Raw genomic sequence first — 13,397 nt, 5'->3', positions numbered from 1 at the left:
TGGGAAAAAGTAAACTGAATCCCAGTGTGCCAGAACATTAGAGTAAAAAGTTAAAAAGGAAAGACCAAGAAAATAGGAGAGTGTAACCGTTGATGAAAAGTACTAGATAAACCCTCCTAACTGTACAGACTTCTGTTTTTAAGATGCAACATTTCATTACATTCTCAAGATAAGCCCATAACATTGATATCTTGAAGGCTTAGGACAAGGTCTCTCTTATAATCTCCTGGAGAAAGGAATTATCAGGAAAGAGAGTTTCCTTAAGCCAGAGTCAAGGACACTAAGAGGAAAATTCTGTAAAAAATAATGGTTGACTGAGTGGACTTTGGGAGATAAACTGGCTGAATTACAGGACACTAACTTTTGAGACAACTTCAGTTTTATAAGAAAATTCCTTCAGCGTAATTAAGTAAGCAAGACATACCAATGTATATTGTTGAAGTAAAGAGATGAGCATGATAGGAAAACATTTAGTTATCAGGGCAACTAGGCAGAGTTATTGTTAGTACCACCCCCATTTAAAGATGAGATTTCTGGCAGCAGAGGGGAGATCCCAGAGGAGAGAACATCCTTCCAGTGTATTTACTAAACAAATAACAGGCATTGCTGGTATCACAGAATAAATGTATATATTTACACACACACAATATATATATATACATACACACACGCAAACACATCTATACATACACACACATGTATACACACACGCATATACACACACATTTATACATACACATACATGCATACGTACATCGCAGACATTATTTTTCCATGAAGTTTACATACACACTTTCCAAATCCTTGCCTTGCTGCCTTTCGTGCTCCTATTGCCTAGTACGGCTGAGTCGTAAGTGGTAAGTGACTGGAATGAAGCAAGGGCTCCGCCAAAGCCCATACAAGCATTTTCTCATTTTATCCTTCAAATAACTCTGTGAGATAGTTACTATTATTATCATCCTCATTTTGCTGAATAAACAGAAGCTTCAAGAGTTTATGCAGGGCGCATAAGACTACGGAGCTGGTAACTGACCGAAGCCATAATTCAAACTCTGGCTGCCCAGGCTCCAACGATTAGCTGTTGACAACTGCCCTGACTCCTGTCCTGAAATCCGGATCCAACCGCCGGCTTGGCATGACCTAACCGAACATTTTGCAAATGCAGAACGTACAAGACTCACTCACCGTTTCCCTCGCAAACTTGTTACTATTCTCACCTCAGTAACACCACTCTCTAACTCACTGCCAAGGACAGAAATCTGGGATTCATTTGAGCTTTTCTCCTCTTTCCTCTCACTGTCCCAGGATTTCCCAGGAAGGGGACTTCCCACACTTCCCTTCTGCGTCCCTCTTACATATTGCCGGTCCCTCTTTCCAGCCCCATCAGGAGAAACCTTATCTATTTGAGAACGGAAGAGCCTTCTAAATTCCCTCTGGAAGAGCAATGATTCCTGGGACTAATAATTCATTGAAAAAAGTTAACAATCTTCAAGCAGCGTTGCCATACAATTACCTGTATTCCTGACCAGTGGAAAAATCACCAGGCTCACCTCCCAGCTCACCCATAATTCTCTGAGTCACAGACCTTGTAAATCTGACTGTCCCAGGCCCTCTTGACAGCCCCAAGCTAAGTAATTAGCTCCATCTAAATTCCCTTTCAGCACTTGTGACTTTCAGGAGTTAAAGAACACTATTTGCACCCCTCAGCAAGTTGTGAGTTTGGCCTTTAGCCTCAGGCCTCAAAACACATCCAGGCTGTGGGGCTATCTAATATAATTACACCCTATGTTATATATTACCCTTCATCAAAGCTAGGCAAGAGAACATTACACCAGCAACAAAGAATGATGGATTCAAGTTGCCAAGTCTCCTAGTGGTTCGGAGATTTAACTATGAGGGTTGCTTTATTTTCAAACAGTTGAGAATGGGCTGGTTAGACAAGTTGGTTAGAGAGGAAAATTAATCCAGCCACAGCTGTGGGTTTGATCTCTGCATGAATCAGTTAAATCAATGTAAAGAAACCTGTTCCATAAGCCCAGACTTTACTTTCAAACACACAGCGAATTATCCTGGAAATATGTGTGGTTATTCACAAGTAGTATATACATAAACATAAGGATGACAGTACAACTCATCAAACCCATACAAAGAAACAATTTAGAGTATGTACTCTAAAGCTCAGTTGGGCATGCTTGCTCTAGAGACAGACTGCTTTGGTTCAATTCCTTGCCAGACCACTTATTAGCTGGGTGATTTTAGGCGTGTTATTTAATTCCACTGAGACTCAAGTTTTACTAACTTGTAAGTTGGGACTTATAAAGGTACTAACTTCAATTAAAAGCGTTGTTAAATTTCAGAGACAATCCATGTAAAGTGCCTGGCATAGTCCATGATACAAAGAAGCCACTTTAATGTATCAGTTATTAATTAAACTACAGAAATCTGCATGTTTCTCATTTATTAAAATGCTCATTGATAGCTGGAATATATTCCTCTTAATTTAGTACATCTTTATTTGCACTGTGGCAATTCGGCCCAGCAGAAATAATGAATTCAGTGTGCTAATGACTATGTATATAATTTTAAGAAAAAAAAATTATCTGTACTTAGTGTGCACCACTGTACTTAGTGTGTAACCACATATAACAGGTCAAATTTGCTGGACGGGAAAAATGAAATTATTTATAAGATACAATTCCACTGCAAGGTCATATGGGATGTGGATTTTTACTAACAGCAACTAATATAGATCTAATTACAATGGAAACTCAAAAGAAAATAAGAACATACACAGAGTCTATAGAAAACAAACACTTTCAACATTTTACACTTTTAATTTTGATCATCTCATTAAAAAACTTCTAATCAAAAAACCTTTTATTGGGTAGATAGAGTGTGTAATCAAAATGGCAATCTATAAGGTGGTTGGGAACATGAGTTCTTATGTGATTCATAAACTATATGATTCAAACTTTATATTCAAATCTGCCTGTTTTATGTCAAAGACATTAAGTGACAAGGTATTATAACTAATTGTTTTCATGCTATTTCATTATTACCTCCTTGTAGACTCCAAGATCAATATAACCACATATTGGATGAAATGCTCCAGTTCCACACACATAAATGTGAGTTTTGTTATAGGGTTGAAGTACGCGGATAAAATTTGCACATTCTGTCTATTGGACATAAAAAAAAAATAAAAGCATTAGCACGCAATTCATGTTGTTGAAAGATTATCATTCATACCACCTGTTTTCCAAGTAGATAAATCATCAAGAAAAACAGCAAAAATGAAAACGATTCATGAGACATGCTTAAACATCTGACTTAGCAAAGGAGGCAAAACAAACCAGAAACTGTGGCTTAAATGAATGATTGAAGCTTTTTTGAAGTTTTACAGGTGTTGAACTAATCAGAATGCTAGAGTGCACATCTCTATAGGTATTCAGCGGGGCCTACGGAATGGATATCAACAGAATGAGATATCCATACCTTCTTTCAGGAATTACCTAAGAACAAAACCTGTCATGTTCTGATGTTCCCACATTGTCTATCACATTATAGATCCACTGTTGACAACATCAACTGTCTCAGCTACACTGAACAAAACATGAACACACTTGTGTATTCCCATATATGTATTCCATTTTTATTGGATGGAATGCACTACCACTTTATTCCCAACTATTTTTAATGTCACAGAGCCTTTAAAAATCAACTTAATTTCTCTTTTTTCCAAGAATCTCTTGTTCTTCCCCTGCATTTTCTAACACCAAGTCAAATTTTTGAAGAGACTTTTATATTTCTGCTTGCTTTGCATATGCTTGGTCCTAAAAATATTTCTTTGCATTATTATCATTATAACATATATTATCTATCCCCTAGTTAGTTACAAGTAGTGACTCTTAATTTTTCTGAGTAGTCATTCCTGTTATTATACATTATTTTTGATTTATCTCCCCTAAGTAATTCCTTATCTTTACATGATTATTGGCTTCATGGTTCCTGGACCCCAAAATCCCTGAGAAAACACCGGGCTGGAGTATACTTTTATTCTGGATTGACTTTATCTAGGAGATGGGGAAGTGTTCACCAAGAAAGGTATAAAGCTAAGAAACCACTGGGATTCATAGAAAAAGTCTAGTTCTTCCCTACCTGAATGGCCATGCGTTCCTCAGCAGTCAGACGTTGACCTAATGGGTCACTCTTATTGTAAGAGTTGTTAAGAAGGAATATATTACAAAAGAACCCAAAAGACAAAAAACAATGACCTAACTGGTAGGGTGGTTTTTAGAATTAAATACAATTTTCAGAAAGCAGACAGCAACTTAACTGACAGGATGAAGTTAAATAATATAATATTAATAATTATTATTTACCCTGATTTGGATCTATATAAAATATCAATATCCCAGTGGCTATTCAGATTTTAGAGTGAAAAGCTATACCTGCATAACTGTGGTAAAGAGTTCCTAGTCTCTAGTACTTCCCTTCGCCAGCTAGCCTTGCAATTTTATGTCTCAAGAATTCATAGATCCCAATTAATAAAATGTGTACATTCTACCACAGAAGAATGTTACAATGAACTCATTGAATCTTCTGTTCTCTGCTTTCTATAAACAAAGCAGTTGCTTCAGATTGTATGAAAGGACAGCATCATTATTGGTCTCTCAGAGAGCTACACAAGGAAAGGATGTTTCTTTATCAGGTAGGCAGACTTAGCACTCTCTAATAATGGCACTGCATATAGTTACTTAGGTTGTATGCCAAGGGGAAAAAAAAGGCACATCTAAGGATGTGCAAGTTACACTACAGACATCTTTATTATCCTGAATATTTTCATATATTTTGTATATGTTCTCAAATATTCATTATATGCAGTCTCTTAAGAAAGGAACACTTTAAATTCACTAAGACAGTTTTCTGGCAAATAGTCTTGTTTAACAAAAACATATTATGTCAGTTTTCCACCTTTCTGTCAAGGTGTCTGATGGAGAGAAATTATTTTCTATTTGCACAAAGGCACCATAGAGGACTACTTCATATTCTTTAACATCATGTTAGGCAATCTCAGATGAAAATCTAATTCAGACAGTACATATGTCATACTAATGATTTTGAACAAATAATAGACACACCATAATATGAGAAAAGCCAAGGCAAAAAGTTTAAAAATGTCTGTGATCACCAGATAAACTGTAATTATGGCTTCATCACTAGAATGAGAGGTTTTAATATTCTCCAGCTTTTATTTTACTCACTCATGCTCACTGAAGGGACTTTTATTTCTTGGTCTTTCCCCCACCAAGAGCTTTATACAAGGGTGAGATCTATACCAGGGACAGTACCCAGGGAGGGGAAGAGTAGAATTACATTGCTGGAGTGAGTACGGACTGACTCGCTGCCCAATTATTTCATCATTTTTTAAAAAGCTGTTTTAACAAATAGTCATAGAATTTAGAGGGTAATTGTTATGAACGAGTACTTGTGTCCTCTAAAATTCATTGGTTGAAACCCTAACCCCTCGCCCCCCCAGAGGGATGGTAATAGGAGGTGGGGCCTTTGGAGGTAATTAGCTTTAGAAAAGATCCTGAGATCGGGATCATCATGATGGGAAGAGACAGAACTCTCTCTTTCTCCCTCTCTCCCCCTCCCTCTCTTTCTCTATCTCCCCCCCCTTCCCCCCGCCATGTGAAGATACAACAGGATGATGTCCATCTGCAAGCCAGGTAGAGAATTTTCATCAAGCACCAAATCTACCAGCACTTTGATCTTGAACTTCTCAGCCTTCAGTACTGTGAGAGATAAATGTCTGTTGTTTAATGTCTGTAGTTTATGAGATTTTGTTACAGTAGCCCACGCTATGACAGCAATTTTACAAGATTTTAAAATAAATATATGTATAAAGAAATAAAACAACTTCCTTTCCAGATTATAAATTATGGAGTCAGAAAGATGAGGGACTATGAGAGACACAGCACTGTTTTTAAAAAGGCTAATAAGGCCCAGGGTGAAATTTTATACACAGAGGAGATATAATGTTACTGATTATAAAGAAAAAGCTCTGAATCACACCTAAAATATTTCACATCCTTTAACTTTTCTAGGAGTACCTTATTAAAATGCAGCCAGCCCTGGAAAGTAATTTATTATGCTAGTTTTCTGACTTGGTGAGATATTCACAAGGATTTATGAAATTCCTCCATCTCCCAGATTGGGGTGACATGGAATAGAACAATTTATGGGTGAGTCCTGAATTGTCTGACACTTTACAAAAAAGTCAGTTCTGCTCAAAGTGTTCTGTAATGAAGTTGATAGAGGGTAGTTCTCAAAGCAGCCTGGAGGCAAGGAAAAGGCACCGGCTGCCTGACGGATGAGGAACCTCGGAACAGAGATCCTACAAGATCAAGTTTGGCTTAAATAGCAGGAGCAATGATTAACTTGATTTAATTCACTTAGCGTTCTGCATGGCTATTCACGGTAGTGTAATTCTGTGAGGCATGAAAAAAGATAATTTTGAGAAGCAGCTTTTCGAACTTTCCCTGAAAGCTGGCTTATTTGTTAGCTATTCCCCACAACTGCAAGTGTGGTTGCATGTGAGCAAACATTTCAATTTAGCGAGTAATAGGCTCAACTTTGGAAAAATATGAATTTCTCCTTCTTTCCTTATTCTCCCCACCTACTCCCTTCCCCACCTACCAACATTCCCATCGGAAGAAAGAGAGAAGGAGAAAATTTAAAACTAGTATCGACTTTTTAATTCTCTCAAGTAATGCTTCAATATTTTACCTCACATATACATTTATACACTATATGTAATTAAATAAATAAGACAGATGTAAAACTGAATTAATACTTGGAAGAAAAGGCTAATATGTGTTTGTATTATGTATTAAAACTTGGAATTCTAGTTTCAACCTAGATATGTGAAAAAAAAAAGCAACACAGAAATTCTCTAGACTTATATATAGTCCAATTAAATCTAATACAGCTTTATATATATTTCTGATAACTTATAATTGCTAATTTTAATTTATTTAGGTTATATATGAAGAGACACTCATGATTTAGAAATATAGTTTGTTTTTATTTTTAGTCTATTTTGCAGAATAGAGTGATCATTAAACATTTTTGGTCATCACCACAGACTTTTCACAGTGCAACGGTGCTAACAGACCTCAGAATAGAATCCAGTCTACAGGGTGTCTGAGTGGATCAGTTGGTTAAAGGGCCCACTCTTGATTTAGGCTAAGGTCATGATCTCAGTGTCCTGGGATCAAGCCCAGCTTTGCTCTGTGATCAGCAGGGAGTCTGCTGGAAGATTCTCTCTCTCCCTATCCCTCTGCCCCTCCCTCGCTCACACGCACATGCATTCTCTCTCTCTCAAAAAGAGATAAATCTTAAAAAAAATTTCCAGTCTATACAGGTATCTGCTTAGGTCTTAGTGTTGAAAATATTTTAATGAGTTGTCCACACTTCAAAATAAGTACATGATAATCCCCACATTACATTTCTCTCTTAAAAATGGAAGATCTAAAGTAGAAATTTCTACAGAGCAAAAACTAGCTGTCATGGCAAGACAGAGGAAAATATTTTAAAGAAAAAAAAGAGAGGTATGCCTATTTAAATATGTAAAAGTGTATATATCAAATAACTGGGAAAAATATTTTTAAGTAAGTTGATCACGAAGTAGTAATATATTTTATACACATATATATATCTTAAATATGTATAATAATATATTTTATATATATATATCTTGAAAATCTGTAAATAACCAGTAAGGAAAAGGCAAACACTAAAACTTAAAATTATAAATTATAGGGATATGATATTCCAAAAAATAAGCCCTAATTTTACAACTACATAAAATATTTAGTATTTATAGTAATGGAAGAATTTCAGGCAAAAATAACAAAAATAATTTTCCTTTTGTTGGCAAAGATTAAATACATTTATTTTATTCATTTACGTATTAGCATTAAATATTAACCATATGTTGTACCCACTATTATTAGCAAGAGTATGGCAAAATATACCCTCTCATGAACATGCACTGCTGGTTAAAGCACAGAACGCATAAACTTACTGGAGGGTAATTTTGCAATGTGCAAAAAAAATTTTATGTCCAAAAAAAAAAACCCCAAAATTATATCCTTGACCAGTAATTCTACTCAATATTCAAAGATGTTCGCAGTATTTACATATAAGATTTTTCATGTGAAGCATCACTTATAATAGCTAAAACCTGGATATAAACCAAACTTCTAACAATAGAGGATTGATGAAATAATATATAAAGGAATGCAGTGTGGCTATTAAAAGTAGTGTTATAAAAAGGAATTTAATGACATGGGAAAATGCTCATGGCAGTTTGCAAAGTGAAAAAAAATTGTTTTAGGGGACTATGTATACAATGATTTCATTCTGAAAAATAGTAAATAGATAAGATAGAAGAATAAACATCAAAACGTCACCAGCTATCTCTGGGTAATGTTCATGGGGGAGGAGATATTTACAGATGACTTCCGTGTAATTTGCAAACTTTCTACAATGAGCACTTTGTTTTGCTTTTAGACGTTCTTTAAAAAAGAAGAAAGGAAGAATGTAATCATAGAACTTGGGCGATGGAAGATCCTTGAAGTCTATGTCATGTCTCCATTGACAAGGTTGTGTGCCTCTGGGGTTAAGATGACAAACACAACCCAGGCTGCCCACATCCTGTGCGTTCTTTTGCCTGGACTGAGCTGTTGTCTCTACTCTTTATAGTCAGGACTAAGGACATTTCTTTAGTGACTTTCTTTTGAATAATATTCTAAGCAGAAACAAAATACTATGGAATAGCTTCCTGTCACTATTTCCTTTCTTTGGACTAAACTGGAGACTGTGGTCAAGAAAGGGGAATAGTTCTCTTTTGTTTCCTCATCTTCCACTCCCTCCCCACCCCAATTAGCTAACTTTCATTATGGTAAATAATTCACTATTTTTCAGTTATATAGTACCTTTGTGTAAAGGGACAGTCTTTCCAAACACTTGTTAATCCTAAAAACACTCTTGGGAAGTAGGTAAAAATTACTAGAGAGAAGGGAGGAGAGAGGGGAATGCCAAAGGTAATAAAAGAGGTCAATAAAACCACACACTTGTCTCAGTTTTCTGTCGGCTGAAATCTATGCAACGCTATAAACTGAGGATCTCTATTATGAGGATAGTGTAGAGAGAAGTGATTTGAGGGGGACAGTTTGAGGGATAAGGTTTTCAGAACTTATACGTAGAGATGATGGACTCTGAAAAACAAACTGAGGGTTCTAGAGGGGAGGGGGATGGGGGGATGGGTTAGCCTGGTGATGGGTATTAAAGAGGGCATGTACTGCATGGAGCACTGGGTGTTATACACAAACAATGAATCATGGAACACTACATCAAAAACTAATGATGTAATGTATGGTGATTAACATAACAATAAAAAATTAATTAAAAAAAAAGAACTCTAGGCAGTTCTTTCCAGAGTGTGAAGTACCAACAGGGGTTGCGGGGGGGGAGGGGATGGGACTTTGACGTAAGGAGGGGTCAGGTTATGGAAAGCTTTGTGTGACAAGCGTGCCTGGGTGGCTCAGTCAGTTAAGCATCTGACTCTTAGTTTCAGCTCAGGTCATTATCTCAGGGTCCTGAGAACGAGCCCCTCATTGGGTTCCTCTCTCACTGTGGAGTCTGCTTGTCCCTCTCTCTCTGTTCCCCGCCCCACTCACGCTCTCTGTCTCTAAAATAAATAAATAAAATCTTAAAAAAAAAAAAAGAACTTATACGTAGAGTTCAGGCCTTTATGTGTAGATCACAGTGCTGTGTAAGAGCACCGATTATGGGGCAAGACTTCTGGATTCAATTTCTGGCTTCATTATTTACTAGATATGTGATACTGGGCAAGCCATTTAATTTTTCTGGCCTCAGTCTTCTCATCTACAAAATGAGGAATAATAATAAAATCTAGCCTGTAATATCGTTATAAGGATTAAATGAGATTATAAAGCACTGGAAGCTGTTCCTGGAACAGGGTAAGTGCTATAAAAGTGTTAGCCATTCTTAGTAATGCTAAAATATACTATTATTTTAAAGTGACAGATTAAAAAGAAGGAGACAGAGAACTGTATTATCCCTACATGATTCAACATCAAACTTTACAGTTTGCAGTGAAAAGAGAAAAGCTCCCCATATCTCTAATCCTGAGCTGGCAGTAGGTGTGCTTAAAGGTTAAAGATGATTAGTAGCTCCCAAATACAAATGAATTGCAAGAATAGGTTCCATATACTCGGTCCTACAGGCTCCAGGATACCACCTCCAGAAAAGTTTATCACCCTTTGCTTTAACTTAATCAGAGGGGCAACTGAGTTACTATATAACCAGATTTAGTGAACATACTGAAATGAGAACACTGTCACAATTAAAACCTCCACTGATGGTTTGACCTTGAGTGTTTATCCCTCATCTACTCCATGGGAACATGGGCATTAGTTTATTGGATGAAATTTAAACCACCTTTTCCTACTTGCCTCCTTTTTAAACAGTCAATACTGGTAAAACACAAAATATTGAAGTGTTCACGCTGTTTATGGCATGTTTGTACTGTTATTAAAATAATTTTGAAAACTCTCATAACCAATGCACCTTTTTTTTCCCCACAAGTCCAAAAAAGTATTGAGGATTTGCAGACCTGAGCACCTGCTCAGTTAAGACATTGAACAGGGTGAAGAGATTAGAGACATGGGAGGAAGAAGAATATATTATAGAATAGTTTGATCTTTTTCATTTCAAGTAAAATAAATGTAAAAACTGTTTTCTGTTGCTTTTGATGCTAATACCCTCTGATATATTTCTGTTAACATAAATGTGCTTGAAAAGATAACATTTAATACTGAAAGAAAACAAAATAGGGCATAATCAAAAGTTTCTTTTTTGATCATTTTGTTACTATGTATTAAAAGCTCCATGATAGTAGAAACTGTATCCTTTCATACACATATTTATTTACATATTTAGGTTCTTAATAAATATTTGTTGAATAAATACATACATGAACAAATGGGTGAGCAAACCAGCTGTCTCAAATTCTTAGTTTCCTAAACCTTCCCTCAATTATATGAGGCATCATGTGTCACATTGTTTTATTTTTATCACATTGATAAAGTGAGAATTTTTGTATCTAATTATGCTTTCCTATAACACACACTCTTTGTTGTTTTTAAATATAAAGGCATTGCTCAGCTTAATACCCCTGGGTTACTGTGTTTACAGCAACATTAGAGAATGTTGCAAAAGACGCCTCAAGATACCCATGTTTCTGAAAAGTTTTGAACCTCTTTTCATCTTCAGTTACATTCAGGAAGTAATTTACTTTGCCAAAGGAAAAAAAAAAAAAGAGAGAGAGAGAGAGAGAAAGCAATTCTCCCTATCACCACAGTGCAAGAAGTCAGGGCAGAACACAGAGCATCTGGAGATGAGCAGAAGAGGCAGAAAGAACCACAACACTCTTCAGTCATTACTGGAGATAAAACAGACAACACAATGTGGGGGAGAATGCAGGACAACTTGGACAATGTGAAAGCAATTCAGACAGGATGCCTCCAAAGCAATTAAGTTGGTTGCGTGTATCTATAGGTTTTCTCTGACCCTTAAGGCAGCTTAAACCAGAAGTTTCTATTAGAACCCCATTATTTATCCTTTATAAGTTATTTCATGTAATTATGCTTAAGCGAATTTTAGAGTAAATTATTGCTAGTTCTTATTCCAGAATGTTATGTCATTCATTTGCACCCAATTGTTCTTATTATCTCTATGATGTCGACTCTTGAATTTTTTCTTCTGGATGCTGTAAGTTTAATTTTAATCCAAATTAACTTAAATATCACTCATATGTTTGTGATGCTAAAATACTCATGATTTTGTGTGCATTTGCAAAATACAGGCATATAAATGAAAAATATACAATCCTATAAGTATATTTTCTGATGATTTATTTTTTAATATTTTAAGTGCATTTCTGAGATTTGTGTGAAGAAAATAATAATATCCAGAATTAACACTTTAGAAAGTCTAGTATTTCTAAATTTCTGCAGTCAAATGCTCTACCCGTGAGTTATACCCCCACATACATAGTATTTCTAAATTTCTGAGGATAATGGCATTCCTTTTGGCAAGACAGAAATATTTTATATCTTCTTAATCTTTACACAGAATGTTTATGCAGTCTTAAAAATAATACACCAATGCCATTAATTCAATAAAAACCAATATAAATATTTATTATCATATCAGTACCAGTTTAACAAAGATATTTTTAAAGTCTCATACTTACATTGGCATCTTTCCCAGCTAATTTACATAATTCCACTCGTTCCTTTGCAGCGGGCCAATAAATCTGTAAAACATTTCAAAGTGTGTCAGCAGAATCTGAATATCTAAAACACCCTACAATTCTAATTAGGAAAATGAGTGTGTTGAATTAAAGAGTGGGTATCAGGTTAAAACTATGTTAGATATGACGTAACACTTTTGAGATTTAGATATTTTCCAAAGCCACGCTAAAAAAATTTCTAAGAAAAACTATAGAACCATTCATTTGTATATTTCAGTCTTCTAATTTCTTTTTAAATGTATTTAATAATAGATAAATTATGTTGAGAAGGTCATAAATTCTTATCGTGATGTTGATAGAATTTCAGAATAGCATTTGCTTAAGCAAGAGATTCTATTTACACTGTTTTTCTGTACTTACTCAGAGTGGTGGGGCATTATAAATGTGTGCAGGGGAGTGTGTGAAAGAGCACTTTGTTACAAGCATAAGTTATCACCCCAAGTCAAAGACCAGTGTGGATTTGCTGGCAAATTTAACATGTATAGAGCTCAGATGCATCTGTCACTTAGTTAAACATTTTTTAATGTATTATCTTATTTAAATCTACAATGACCCCATGAGATGGCTGTATTTACTCTCCCCATTTTCACTTCAGAAAACTCATTCATACAGCCATTAAGTAACATGTCAAGTAACATGCCACAAACATAGTCACCGGCAAAGCCAAAATATGACCCAAGTCTCTCTGAAGTAAGGGGTCTCAATCACCACATAGTAATTATTATTTGGGCAAATGATTAAGGATAAGGGCAGCAAATCCCTTGGTTGGTAGCTTTTAATCATGTTTTAACTGTCTTGAATTTATCACACAGGTTTTTCTTTTGTTTTTAACAAAGTTTAGCAACTCTGTCAAGAAGGTTTTGCAAAATAAGATTCAGTTACTTTACTCCATTAGCTTAAAGAAAGAAACGCTCTCTGCTAAGCTACAGGCAAGAAGAAACAAGAGTTAGTTCTGAGTTGCTTATAATATATGTTCCAAGAGTTCCTG

General features: G+C 35.6%; 1 protein-coding gene across 1 annotated transcript in view; it reads right to left on the bottom strand.

Moving 5' to 3' along the window:
* SEMA3D (semaphorin 3D) overlaps positions 1-13,397 on the bottom strand; it is a 128,717-nt gene that overhangs the window by 73,908 nt on the left and 41,412 nt on the right. The window contains exons 3-4 of the mRNA XM_032402268.1: positions 12,350-12,412; positions 3,060-3,179 (exon numbers count right to left, since the gene is read on the bottom strand). Of these exons, the coding sequence (XP_032258159.1) occupies positions 3,060-3,179; positions 12,350-12,412 (183 nt within the window). The remainder of the gene's footprint in view (positions 1-3,059; positions 3,180-12,349; positions 12,413-13,397) is intronic.

The sequence above is a fragment of the Phoca vitulina genome, unplaced genomic scaffold (genome assembly GCF_004348235.1).
Source record: "Phoca vitulina isolate PV1807 unplaced genomic scaffold, GSC_HSeal_1.0 scaffold4, whole genome shotgun sequence".
NCBI classification, from domain to species: domain Eukaryota; kingdom Metazoa; phylum Chordata; class Mammalia; order Carnivora; family Phocidae; genus Phoca; species Phoca vitulina.
Note: the sequence above shows the minus strand (reverse complement) of the source record. Positions and strands in the feature narration are given on the sequence as shown.